The sequence below is a fragment of the Andrena cerasifolii genome, chromosome 12 (assembly GCF_050908995.1).
Source record: "Andrena cerasifolii isolate SP2316 chromosome 12, iyAndCera1_principal, whole genome shotgun sequence".
NCBI lineage: Eukaryota > Metazoa > Arthropoda > Insecta > Hymenoptera > Andrenidae > Andrena > Andrena cerasifolii.
In genome coordinates, this window is record NC_135129.1 from 10055876 (window position 1) to 10069718 (window position 13843).

At 48.9% G+C, this 13843-nt stretch overlaps 1 protein-coding gene across 3 annotated transcripts in view; it reads left to right on the forward strand.

Moving 5' to 3' along the window:
- Amun (protein amun) overlaps positions 1 to 13843 on the forward strand; it is a 38759-nt gene that overhangs the window by 20941 nt on the left and 3975 nt on the right. For 2 of the 3 annotated variants that reach the window (XM_076824215.1, XM_076824214.1), the window contains exons 2-3: positions 12206 to 12302; positions 12767 to 13082. In XM_076824215.1, the coding sequence (XP_076680330.1) occupies positions 12252 to 12302; positions 12767 to 13082 (367 nt within the window). In that variant the 5' untranslated portion in view covers positions 12206 to 12251. Of the gene's footprint in view, positions 1 to 2209; positions 4418 to 12205; positions 12303 to 12766; positions 13083 to 13843 lie in introns of those variants that run through there. The other variant, XM_076824213.1, reaches the window with a different exon arrangement.

Sequence of the window (13843 nt, forward strand, 5' to 3'; positions counted from 1 at the left end):
AGGAGAAATTCCGCAAAAACCAGATACGAAGTTTAAAATTGCCACAAATGTTTCTTTTTTAATAAGCTTTCGAATGATTCATCGTGAGTCGAATTCGGTTCAAGGGCACATTCGACCATCTTAACCGGCTATACCCTTTATTTCTTGCCATGCCAGCGAGTATCATGGTTATTGGAAACATTTCGAAGCATTCGTTTAAAAGTTTCGCCCAAGGAAAAGTTTCCTAGAACCCCCCCCACGACCAGTTCCAGCGGCGAAACCGAACTTCGACAACAACCCCCGGCACTCGGCTCTCGACTACCTGCCTCATTGTCCATGCGCGCATACCTGCCCGAAGCTTTAAATTCCTACGGCTCGCTGTTGACCCTTCGATTTTCATTTTCCGCGTAATCCTCTTTCTGCGCCTACGGACGCCTCGTAAATTTCTATTTTGTTTCGCGGAACACGGCATACGTAATAAAGTAAGCGCTCAGTAACACCGGGGCCGTCGGATCGAACGCGAAACGCGTCAACGGGATTACCGGCCGTTTAAAGGTCCCGCAAAGCGAAGCATGCCCGGAGACATTTATATATCCAGTTCCATGCCGTCCTGATCGTTACCCGGCTTAACGTCGCGATTCCTGATCCTGAAAGTTTCGCAAAGATTCCCGGGTAAGTTTGTTCGTTGTTGCTTTACAGCAGCAACGACAATGGAAAGTTACCGAAGCGCAAGCGCTCGCTGGCTCGCTCGGCACTTTCCACGAGTAGAGCCGACTGGCTTGTAGAGGCTATACGGGCGTAGGCATCGGTGGTAGTAGCTCCGGCGTTGGTAGTGAGTGGTTCGCTATGGTACTCGTAGCATGGCGGCGCGGCGAGATCTCACGATAGACTGGCGTGCACACACGAGCACACCAGTGCACCGCTTCACCAACACCCGTCCAGCTGCTGATTACATGCCAGCAGCGCTCCACTACCACACCGTGGGCATGCGGCACGACGGCAGAGGCGTATGCCGCGATACAAAGAAACGCCCGAACTCTCGCGCGCGGCGGGTGAACCCTCGCGCGAAAATACGCATGTATATAGCAAAAGTTTCGAAGAAAACAGTGGTAAGTTTCCCTGTCGCTTGCAATTTTGCACGACGGTCACGAACACCGATGAGAAAGGAGCGGAGGAATGCGAAGCTAACGGGCCAGCGAAGACAAAGGAGAAAGGAGGGAACGATAATACTCGAATTGAAATTTCGGAAGCTTTCCTCCCGATGCTTCTATGTGGTGTCGCTGGTAATTAGATTTCTTCCTGAGAGCTGAAGGTATCTCTTTGTAAAACACCGAGCCTGGCGATGTACAATTTCCTGAATCGAGTTACCGCCGATTCGCGGAACGAAGCGTCGTTAAGCTCGTAAGCGCGTCGCGTTTACAAAATTGTGAAATCGCTGGTTTCGCAACGGACCGCGACGGCATACGTCTCGTGATCTTGCTGCGTCGGGAGCATGAAAAAACGCCCCTCCCCCACCCTCTGACGCTCGACAGCCGTCCAATCGTCATCCTTCCGCGAGTTTTCAAACCTCGCAGACTTTTTCGAAACGCTCGCAACCCTCGTGTCGCTCGCCTGTCCTCTGCATATGCCCTTTCCGTCGTGTACCGAGCCACTTCTGGTGCACACGTAGCCCGCAGACCGTGACGCGTTGCGCGCACAGAGCCCGTGCACACAAGTCCCCCATCTCTCCTACCTACACGGGCTTAACCTTGTCGGAGTATAGAGCGAACGGAGTATAGTACGTGTTCACGTACACGCGAAGGCTTGCCGCGCGCACAACGCCGCAGACGGGTGTGCATCCGTGTGCCCGGAGCACGCGGTGTGTGCCAGCCGTGCTACGGCACCATTGGCGCGCCTCTACCCTGGCTTTAACATCGATTTCCAGTCGGACGACCCAGCGCGATCGAGCGAACGGTATACGGCGCGTTCGCCGAGGAAGGTATCGAGCGTTTCCCGTGCTGCTCGTGGGAGTCCACGAGGCAGGGTGGACGACGAGAAATCGCTCCGTCGTTGAAACAACGAATATTTTTCGGCATGGAATATGTATGATACAGGCGCGGATCTCGTCGCGTCTCTTCTCTGTCGTTTCCGTGCACTAGAGGCAGACAGACGGAGCAGCGGGCAGAAGATAGAGAGGACAGCGACGGGGGAATTAGAGGGAGTGGGAGATAGTAGCCAGATAGAGAGCCAGGGAGGGGATAGGGCCGTCGGTTTGGTGGTGGCAGCCAGTCCCGAGTGGCAAGAGGAAAAGGGGACGAGCAGAAGGCAGCGAAGGCGCTGCCCTCAGTCGGTCGCCCGTTTCACTACAGTCAGCATAGAGAGGAGACCTAAAGCGACCGGGCTATACGTGGGTCTTCGCTTAAGCGCGCACTACACACCGTGTGTTCCCGTTTTCTCGAGCGAACACTTGGAGCCTTCGTTCTGCCCGCTCTTTCGCTCGCTCGGCGGGTGCGCGCGCACACGCACACAGTTACCTCGCCGCTGAACAGTGGGACAGAGAGAGAGAGAAAGAGAGCGGCGTAGTCGTGCAGAGGCAGGCGCGCGACACAGCCATCGAACGTGGTGATTCGTACAGAGGCGGACGTGCGATACGAGCACACAATCGAGGCCGTACCGCGCGAGGGAAAAGGACGACGATAGGCTCTCCCCTCCCTCCTCGTGCATCGCTGTCCTTGTTTGCCTGCTCGTCATCGCCCGACGTCGGTGTCGTCGATGAGACCGCCAGCAGGATCTCGCCGATGCTGGAGCGTGAAGTTTTCCTGGCCCGACACGAAGCCTGCCCGAACGGTTACATGGGAACGGTCGGCGCGGCGTTGTCCTGGCAAAACAGCAGGATCAGAGACGATCGTGAGTAAATAGAGCGGAAAAAAGGGTGTACAGTATACCCTGCGGGACGCGCGTGTCGGTATAGTCTCGCGGCCGACGATCGAAGTACGCGGGTACCCGTGTGTATATTCCGACAGTTGCTCCGCGGATCCTCGGTGCATACGTGCGTGTACGCGAGAAATAAAAGAGGTGGGGGTAGGCAGCCTATACTTCGCGGACATCCGGCGGGGAATCCGCACGCATTCGTAACTGGAAGCTCCCCGAGAGAGCGAGGGAGAAAGGAGAGGAAGGATCTTGGCGCCGAGGGAAACACGGTGCTCTCTTGAGTACTCGAGCGACTCGAGAGGAGAAAGGAAGGTTCTCCTGGCGTTCCTACAGCGAGCCACCGTATATTGCACGTCTCCTTTTTTCTCTCTCTCTCTCTCTCTCTCTTGCTATATAGGAGTCGGAGCGCTGATCCCGCCGTATCAGAATATTTATTATCATCTAATTCGTCGGCCCTCTAATTCCCGTCGGGCCCTCGTGCGTGCGTGGCCGCACGCAACGGTTGAAATTTTTGGTACAAATAATAAGGGTGGCGGAGAAGAGGTGGAAGGACGTGACGAGGAAAGAGAGAGGGAACTAGGGTAGAAAAGAGAAGTGAGAAACACGCCGAGCGGTGCTGCTCCCTACTGGCGACGTCGAGTCGCGCTCCCCACCCGGGACAGTCGAACGAGGTCCGAAGCCGAGTTCTCGGCGTGTAACTACGGTGATTTTCCCTTACGAGAGCGCACGCACGAGACCTCGTACATACCTCTCCGGCGTTACACCGTGCCACCGTACGCTCTATAAAGGATCCTGCGAGCATCGTCGCTGAAGAATTGTGAAGGGATATACCCGGTCGAGGAAAATCGAAAAAACAGCCGCAGGGAGAAGAGGACGGAGAAAGAGATAGACAGAAAAGACTGGCAGTGGGTAGCCCCCCGTAACACGCGTTTGCTGCTGAATCGTTGGACAGTATCCCGCTGACCACTCTCGTGTGTGCGCGCTTGATCGTGAACGCGTCCCACGCGTGTGTCGCGTATCACCGTCGCCGGTGGAACCGAGAGAATTCGAACGAGGCAGAGGGTAAAATAGGATTTCTCGCGTGGTCGGTCCTCTCCCGCGGCACCCGCGGAGGGGGGTGCACGCAAAGAAGCGCGAGAGGGAGGGAAGGAGCGAGCGAGTGAGTGACAGAGGCGCGGAGACAGATAGGGAGATAGAGTGACAAGGAGAGCAGAGAGAGGCACGGTGCGGGACGAGAATAGAAGAGGACAGAAGAGGAAGGGAGCAGAGGGCGAGAGAAAGGACGGTGACTCGGTTTTGGAGCGACGGAGACGGGTATAGCGCACGGAGGGCGCCGGTGCTGCGCCCCAACGGCCGTTCCTCGAAGCTCAGTTATCACAATGGCTTCCGTGAAAGACACAGCGACTTTCTTCGCGGAGGGCACCGCGAGTCAGTTCGAGCATGTACTGAAGCTTTATCCGCAGGCCCTCCGGCTGAAGGCCGATCGCAAGACGAAAAAACCCGAGGAGCTGATCAAGCTGGACAACTGGTAAGTACCCTTAATACATCCTCGTCCTCCGGCTCGCGTATTAACGCCCGATGCAACGCGAACGGGGGCCCTCCTTTTCAACGAGGGGCTTCCACCACAGTCACCACACGGGACAATGAACCCGTGGCGCGCCAGTTGCCACCACTTACCACCGCGTGCACGGGCAAGAGCCCGTGGACCCGTATGGCCCCCTCGCGAGACCAGCCACAATTCCACATAGTATATTTACTCTCTCCTATTCCCGTGATCGACGACCGCTCCGCCAAGAGCGGTCACTTCGAAATGCTAGCTTAACCGTGGCGTACGCTCTCTATTTGAAAACGATCGACGTTCCGCGATCACGTGGCACCCGCTACTCCTGTACACACCATTTAACATTCTACAGTCATCCGTAATTCAGCAGCTGTCCTGCCGGTTCCGTCTTATCCTCGCCGATCGTTTTATCGGGCCCGCGCTGGCATTTAACGCGATTCCTATCGATCGAAGGAATTCTCGTGGCAATTTTATGCTACCTCATCGAGGAAGCCTCGGCGTTGCCGTTACGAGGGGCCGCCCGCTCGTTTCGCCGTCGCGTAAAAAGGTTACCGTGGCCGTTGTTGGTAGAGCTTCCAGATTTGGAGATTAGAGACGGGGCTCGACAGGCTGACGGGATTTCGTTGACTTTTAGATCGATATTAGAGCAAAGGATTTCTCGGGCCGCGCGCTGGCAACGATGGCACAGTGAAAGAGGCGACTCGCCGGCGTCGCTTTCACGGCGTCGCGCGACCACCTCGGACACGGCTAACGAACCTTTCTCCACTCTTGTTTTCACCATTCTTTCTTCGACGAACCATGATTCACATTGTCATTTCCTGAACTTAAGCACTTGCGTTAGAACATCGCTCGTGGCCATTTTGCCTCGCTCTTTTCCTTTATTCTCTATAAATTCATAAAATCCACCCGTGCTCTTTATGAGAAACCCCTCTCAACTTTCATCCGACGGAATCGTACCTCGAGACGTTTATCCAATCTGGAACTTTCATCGTTCATTAATTATCGTATCTTCGTCTGGACCCTTATCACTACGCATACACAGCTGATTGCTTGGTCTACTCGAGTAAACCATGCTTCCTAGCGATAGAAATAATGCTTTTCTGTCATGTCGCTACAGTTACGATACTACTTCTCATATCACAGTTGCAGTTTTTGGAGCACCGCGAATTAGCCGACACTTTCCATCGTAATTACAATCTCCAACTCGGAATTTCCTGAAACTCGGTCTCGCAATAGACATCCCCTCAAAATACCATTTTCATTTTTACACATCACATTCCATTTCAATACCGCTGCACCACAGAAGTGTCTAAAAGTACCTCCTATCTGAGGCAACTGTTCTAACATCGTGCCCCTTGAAACCCAATTTAGATTCAGTCCACATAAAAACCAAACCACCGTCCATAACTCGGAGAATTTTTATCCGTGCACTTCGAAGGACTGGTCGACTTAGTCGACTATCGGGAACACCTCGTCTCGCCTCACTGCGTGACCTTTAGGAATAGCAGTTCCTTTCGTCGTCGTTTCAAGTTGAAGGTAACCGAGGCGTTGGACAGACCTCGCTTTGTATCGTGCCCCGAAACGATAACTGCGATTTATCGTGGAGGGGGGGGGGGAGGGGGACGATCCTCATCGGCTCCTGCGATCAGACCAGTGTCTGGGGGCTCGCTGAACTCCGAAACGTGAAACGAGGGACTGGTGAACCCCGAAACAAGAAACGAGGCTGCCTCGAATCGGAGCGGTTGCCGAGAGCGCTCGCTGCAACTAGGTTTCCACGGCGCGAGCCTCAATTCCGCTGGCGTCACGTCTGCCTTAATTAATTAAAGGCAGGTTCGAGGCTCGTTAAATTCCGCGTTAAGCCTTTTCAGCCGTCCCGACGGGGACGATGCCGAGCGACCGGGCAATAATAACACAGTTCGACAAAATTTGACCTTTCCTCGGACTTGTAACATTCAATAGCCGTTTCTTGTAGGTTTTCGTGCGCTGAAAGCGAATCCGCAACCCGTTTGTGGCCATCGCTCTCAGATTTGAGAAATTCGACTTTAAAAAAAAACTGCAAATTTTCAACTTTGAGCATCTTTTGCGTCGAAACGGTAATAGTTAATCGGTTGATTGTTCTGCCAAATTATTCTATGAACCCTCCCGAATACAACGATATAAGTTATTGGCCCATTGCGAACATTTAAATATGTTTAAATAACGATTTTGTTTCCACACAAAAGATGTTCAAAGTTGAAAATTTGCAGTTTTTTTTTCAAAATCGAATTTCTCTAAAACTGAGGGTGATGGCTACAAACGGTTTGCGGATTCATTTTCAGCGCTCGAAAACTTATAAGAAACGGCTATTGAATGTTACAAGTACAGATGGCTGTCGAACTGTGTAATAGAATCTTTTTCCCTTGCTCGATCACCGTTTCACCACTCGATTATTTATTCCTCGCGAGACCAGAGGACGGCCTCTCTGCCTCGTCTCTGTCAGTTATTCCATCAAACTTCCCTTCGCCCGCCCTCTTTGCAGCGTGTCGTTTCAGCTTGGTCCCTCGATCGATCGATTTCGCGGTACATCCTCTGTGGACGAAAAACTGATTACGATGGGGGTAATTGTCGCGGGGGGACGCTTTTGGAGAACGCACCGCTTTATCGTAGATGGGGACAGAGGGGCTCTATTAAGGTCCCTAGTTACTGGGAAACTGAGTGGTCTCGTCGAATGGCTACTTTTTCTGTTGTGTTTTATTGTTGTCGTAGGAATACTGGTACTAATAACATCGTAATAAACAAGTAATGCTAACGATGAAATTCGAACTTCTGAAAGCGTAGCATTAACAATTAGTCACTGAAAAGTAATTCGCAAGCCAATGCAAATATCATAATATTTTCTCGGAAGCATAAATCAATACGCAATACTGTATTCGATGCAAATTTTTTCTGAACTCCGGAATTCTCGTAATATTTTTCTTTCGTCAATTAAACCGCGATTAAGCAATATTCGCCAATGCGTTTGATAACTTTGGGTGACAAAGAATTCAGAAACTGCATCCGTACATAATACCTTTCCAATTCAACATTCTTTCTTTATATTTTCTTCTACACTCGTAATCTTAACATCACTAGTTGAAATTAAAATTTAAACAACGCGCTAGAGACTTCTGCCTTCCCTGGACCATTAGCAAAGTACAGCAATCACAGCTCAGAGATTTCACACCTATTCCCACCACTGCGCAACACTTTTTCAACGCAAACTTGAGAAAAAATCGTAGCAGTGGGAATTGAGAATGAGCAAACGAACGAGGTCCTTTCGAATCGGCGAAAGAGCCGCGGGAGAAAGACGCTCGAAGGTCGCGATCGACTCTGTCGCATTTCCCTGCGAGCTTCCCCGAGTTCGGAGTTAAATGGTACACAGCCTGGAACGGTGGGAACATTTTCGCTGATTCAGAAGCTCGTTAAAGCGATGAAAACATTTGGGTCAAACGGCGCGCAATCGAATATCGACTATCGGTCGGTGGCCGGCGGTCATCGTTCGTCGATTCTTCTCTCGCCGCGATCTCAATCAATCTGCGCGGCCTCTTTCTGCAATCGTGTCGATTCGCAAGGCTCCACCCCGCGCTCGGAAGGAAGGGACCGTAAAACCACGAGGACGAGCGCGGTGTTCCCGGAGTACATATTTCCGAAACGTCCCCTCGCCCCTTCGATTGTAACTCGCTTGCAATCTCCAGTTTCAAAGCGCACTTGACAAATCGCCCTGTTACGTAAAAAGAAACAGGGATCTCAAAGCTTGGCGAGAATTTATTTGAAGCTGCATTTCTAAGTCGTAAATATACCCGTAATTATTAGAAGCGAGGCTTTAAGTACCACACCCTTAGCAATTTATGGGATATAAATTCGAGATGTTTTATTCTCGTTACCCTTCACAGTTTAAACTTTCTTCTAGCCACTGCTGTACGGGTGAAAATAATTAGAAGGCACTTGCAAACCTTCGCCCCCGCATTAAATTAATCAAGCCCCTTTCAAAGCACCAGCCTCTCAATGATACAGTTGCTTACAACCTGAAGTCTCTAATCAGGGCCCTCGGAGCCCTTGGAAAGACCAGAGGAGCCATCTTCTTCCCCCTCTTATTCACTCGCCTAATCTTCCATCGACTTGAGAAAACGCGTCCTATGCATTTCGGTGGGCGATTCGAGTTGCCATTGAGCAACAAAGGCAGAGGAGGTCGCTAAAGTACTCCGGGCCAGCGGGAGTTCTCCAGGGCGCTATTCCCTTGGAACTCAGGCACAGGTGATCCGGGAAACGTTCTCCAGGTTGAGTGGTGTTCCCTTGGAATTGTGGGGCCCGGCGGGGAATATTCCACGGTGCTACAAATTTACAGGAAAGCAAGTTTGAGGGAGCGTAATTTTCTCAGACGTTGTACCTGAACTCTTCGTGGATATCTTCAAGTTCCTCTCTACCTTTACTTTCATCGCAGCTTAAGGGGGTATACCCGTTTGAACCCTCGGAAAATGTATACATTTTGTGGATTTTTTTACAAGTCAACGGTTCGATGCAGATTTCCCGTTTTTTAACTATGTCTACATAGTATTATGAACTACTTATAAAAAAAGTTTCAGTTAAAAAACTATTGTTTTTCGGAAGTTACGGATACGTGTCCGAAAGTCTCTCGATTTTAGACGGCTAAACGGTGGCCCTAAAAACTCGCGCTACGTTCAACCAATTCACTTCAAATTTTGCATGCAGAATCATAATAAGATTCCGCATCGTCCAACGAAGGCTTTTTTTATTTCGATTCCCCGTTTATTATTTACAAAGGAATAAAGGTGGATTTTTCTCCTAGAAAAATTTAACTTTACCTTTGATCTCTCAGCATTTCTTTATTTTTCAAAATTTTCAAAATCGCCTTCGTTGGACGATGCGGAATCTTATTATGATTCTGCGTGCAAAATTTGAAGTGAATTGGTTGAACGTAGCGCGAGTTTTTAGGGCCACCGTTTAGCCGTCTAAAATCGAGAGACTTTCGGACATGTATCCGTAACTTCCGAAAAACAATAGTTTTTTAACCGAAACTTTTTTTATAAGTAGTTCATAATACTATGTAAACATAGTTAAAAAACGGGAAATCTGCATCAAACCGTTGACTTGTAAAAAAATCCACAAAATGTATACATTTTCCGAGGGTTCAAGCGGGTATACCCCCTTAACGATTAAACAAACTGAGCGTACAGTAGTGCAATGGGCCCTTTTCCCACTAGCTATCTGGCTGCTTTGAATATCAGGGAATTTTAATATGCTTCTGTGCAGGGAACGGTAAGTACTTACACGCCACGGCACTAGAAGCTACTTTACAGTGCAAGCAGCAAGAAATCTATATAGATGTACCCATTTTTCAATCAGCCGCTGAATTCGCGACTCGCGCGGCCGTGGAAGATGGGAAAAAGGGAGTGGAAGCGGTCGTAAGAGCGACGTGGAAAAACGAGGCTCGCTTAGTTCTCGCGGGAGACTTGATCCTCGAGCGTTGAAGCGCGCCGGCGATTGTGTCAAGGTTGTTTTTGCGTTGCGTGGCGCGCGAGAGCGCCTCTCAAAATGGTTGCGCGCGACAGGCTGCCGTCCCGAAACGGTCTCGAGGCTGGCTCAAAAGAAGCGTCGCCGCTCAAAGAAACCGCTGCTGCTGTTACGCCACTCTCGAGGCTCGATTGTTTGTTTTTTTTTTTAACTTTCTACGAGACCATCGCTGAATAACTACCGCGGATCGCGAGCTCTAATCTCGAGCGCCCCTTTAATCCCATTTCGTGATGGAGGGCCATTTTCCTCGACTCACACTTCTCCTCCCAAAAATTCGATTAAATTTGATTCCTGCCCCCCTTGGGCGAGACTTTGACTCTCAAAAATCACAGTAGAATGAAAATTCAAACGAGAATCCACTGCGCCCCTATTCCCACGAGGAAGCTCCTCTTCTTGGAACGATAAGAGGGAAACGTACGCTTCTGGTTACGTGCCAAACTGGCTACTATGATTTCACTCGTGCTCTTCCTTTCCGCGATATTCGATACTAGGTCTTACACATTTGCTAAACATACTGGCACGTCGAAGTTTCGTCTCAAAAATTCAATTTCCTTCTCTGGACAAGTTGTAAAGAAAATTTCGTAGTCTCCTCTTTCTATCTTACATCCCCTCCAGTTTCTTGTACATGCAATATCTTCGCCAGACTAAAATCAAATACGAAACTAGTACTTATACTAATAGCACTGGTATCAGCAGCTCAATCGAATTTCCACTTCACCTGTGCAGCTTCAATGCGTAACACACTTCACCACAGAACAGTCGAAGACTCTAAGTGACATTTTTCAAATTACATCCACCAGGAACGAAGCAATCGCTCCACTGAACCGTCGCTGTTCCCAGTTCCATCAAAGTTGAAGCAAAAATTCTTGCCACCTGACGGCACCGATTCTCCGTAAATAAATAATCAGCTGGTTGCGCAGCACGTGCACGTGGTTTCTTCTGTGACGTCACTGCTTGTCCGTCAGAGGAGCACGTGTCTGAAGAGGTCGCGGATTATATGAATGAAATACAAACTATCCGTAACTAAGTTTAGCTCCTCAGCCAAACAGCTGATCTCCCTCTTTCCCTCTCTGTCTCCCAGCGACCTCCGAAAGTACCTGCAATAAAACCACGCGAGAGAGTGCATCTTTCTCCTTCCTCCGTGCTGTTTGCCCCGTCCCACCCGCCCCCTTCTGTTCACGGATGCAGCCTTTGCTCCTGAAGAAACAGAGAACTTGTCCCGTGTCGATGACCCGAATAATGGGGACAAAGGAGCAGAGGAGGGAGGGCGGGAGGGGGTGAACCGAGACGTTTCAGCGAACCAGACATTCTGAGAGGATTCTGACAAATTTACCGCCACTTCTTGTCATTTAAATGCGCCCGGATTGGCAAATGCTAATTTTAAATATTTAATCAATGCTTAATTCGCGAGTTTGTCAAGCGGGGGTGACGGTAGAGGCGATTGAACGCGACACAGAGCTTGGAATTCGGATTTGGAAATCGGTGATATTCTTCGGCGAGAAAGTTTTCATGGAATTTCGAGAATCCCGAGAATCCAGCGCGATAAATAGGTTTTCCATTTGGTTGCCGGTCTATGGAGGCAGTGAAATGGAATTGTAGAAGGATATTGTTCTACGTTGCCCTGGTATCTGCTTTCAGGATTCGAGAGAGCTTTTTCCCCGGGGGATGAACAATTTTAACACTTTGAAAAATGCCCCTTCGAGAGTCGGTCAGGTGTTTCTGAGCAATCGCTACGGTTGAGAAAGTTTTGCTTAACTCCGAGCAAGCATTCGGGAACACTGGGGTAATACTTTCCAAAAAGTATGAACGTGGAAACACGCTGAGGCCAGTCGAAGCGTTAATAATCGACTGGGAAACGAGATTTAGATTTTTAGGTATTCAGTAGTCATTAAGAGCACGAGAAGTTTTATAGAATTTTGCAAGTTGGAGATGTACGCTTGGAAATTGGGGGCTAGAAATTCAGCGACAAAAGTGAGTAGATAGGGCTCAGGAATGTTCGCACTGGGACACGCGTTTCTGGTTTGTGTGCCCGAACGTCGCGTCAGGCGTCCCCCGTGATTGTTGGTAGGTGGAACACCACTTGGGGCTGCATTTTTAATCTGCGCCCCGCTCGCGTCATCGAGCCGAGTAGCGGCGATGTTACTCACCCTGTGATCATCCGCACGCGAGCATCGTTAGTAACCAGGTTGTTCGTTCTGTTCGCAGGTATCAGAATGAGCTTCCAAAGAAGATCAAGTCCCGTGGCAAGGACATGCATCTCAACCACGAGGAGCTGGTGCAAACGATGAAATGGAAGCAAATAGTGAGTAAACCGAACCACCCCAGATACCTTTTGCTTCAATTTTATCTCCCCAGCTTTTTCTATTATCTAGCAGTAAACATTGTAAGCGCTAATCAATATTCCCTAATTTGGAGCAGAGATTATGTTAGCGTTGTACTGTTGCTTATGACGAGAGAATAATTATTTACGGATATTGCGCGCTTGAATTTGAGAACTTGGAAAATTTAAGGGAACGTGGGAAACTTCGGAGAACTTGGGAAATTTAGAAAAACTCTCGCTCCAAATTAAGGAAATTCCAAAGTCCTCCGAGGACCCCCTTTCAACCGAACAATTCTTGAAAGCGACTGAAACGCACTAGGGATGAAGAAAACTCGAGTACCTACTCTACGTGGATTTTAGGGCTAAAATAGCGTTTCTGATTGAGCGGAAGGGGGAGAGACGGTTGTGTGTTTAACCGTGCCGTTGTTCTGTTCGTTTGTTCGCAGCGTGGGAAGTTTTATCCCCAGCTATCGTACTTGGTTAAAGTGAACACACCGCGCGCCGTGATGGCGGAGACGAGGAAGGCATTCAAAAAGCTTCCAAATCTCGAGCAGGCGATCACTGCCCTCTCGAATTTGAAAGGTGTGGGCACCACGATGGCGTCCGCCGTATTGGCGGCGGCGTCGCCGGAGAACGCGCCTTTTATGGCGGACGAGTGTCTGATGGCGATACCGGAAATCGAGGGCATCGATTACACCATCAAGGAGTACCTCAACTTTGTCCAGCACATTCAAAACACCGTCGAGAGGCTGAACAAACACAGTGAGTAGTGTCTTTATCGACTCGTTTCCTCCCATCACTTTCAATTGCTCCGACGGAAACGGCAGGAAATTCATTTCCAAAGCGAGGAATTCTTCGCTGTCGGCCAGTTTGCGAAACCTATGCTCCAGTCCCCCCTCGCGTATCGCTCACCCTCCTCGAATTTTATTCACAAAAGTAAAAGGAAATACTTGTCATAAATACTGCAATTGCTGCCATTTCATATTCTTCAAGTGAGATCTGGGAAGATCATTTCTCAGAGTGGAATACTTTACCTACGAAAGTCCCTATATAGCTGCAGATATGCAACCGTTCATATCAAATAGAATAAATATAAATAAGAAACAAATCGACAGAATTTGCAACGCATCCATAACTGCAGCTCAAAAAACGGTGTAAACCCTGGGAAGAATAGTGTTCCTGATTTCTCTATATTTTCGTTTCTCGAGAAATCGGAAATGAGATCATATTTCTTGAGAATTCTCGAGAAATTGAAAAAAATTTTGGAAAAATTATATTTTTGAAATAATGTTGATAATGTTTAGCAAAAACACAAGAAAACTTTAACTAAATGATTATCCCTGTCTAATTTATACAAAACTTGTGTAAATGAAAAGAAAATATTAAATATAATTGGTAAATTTATTTAATACAAAATTTTTACAAAGCGAAACATTACTTTTTGGTTTTAAAAGTTATTTTTAAATTGCACAATGCGTTTAATGTAGCGTCAGCGAATCTATTTCTTTTTTGTGGCAAAATCT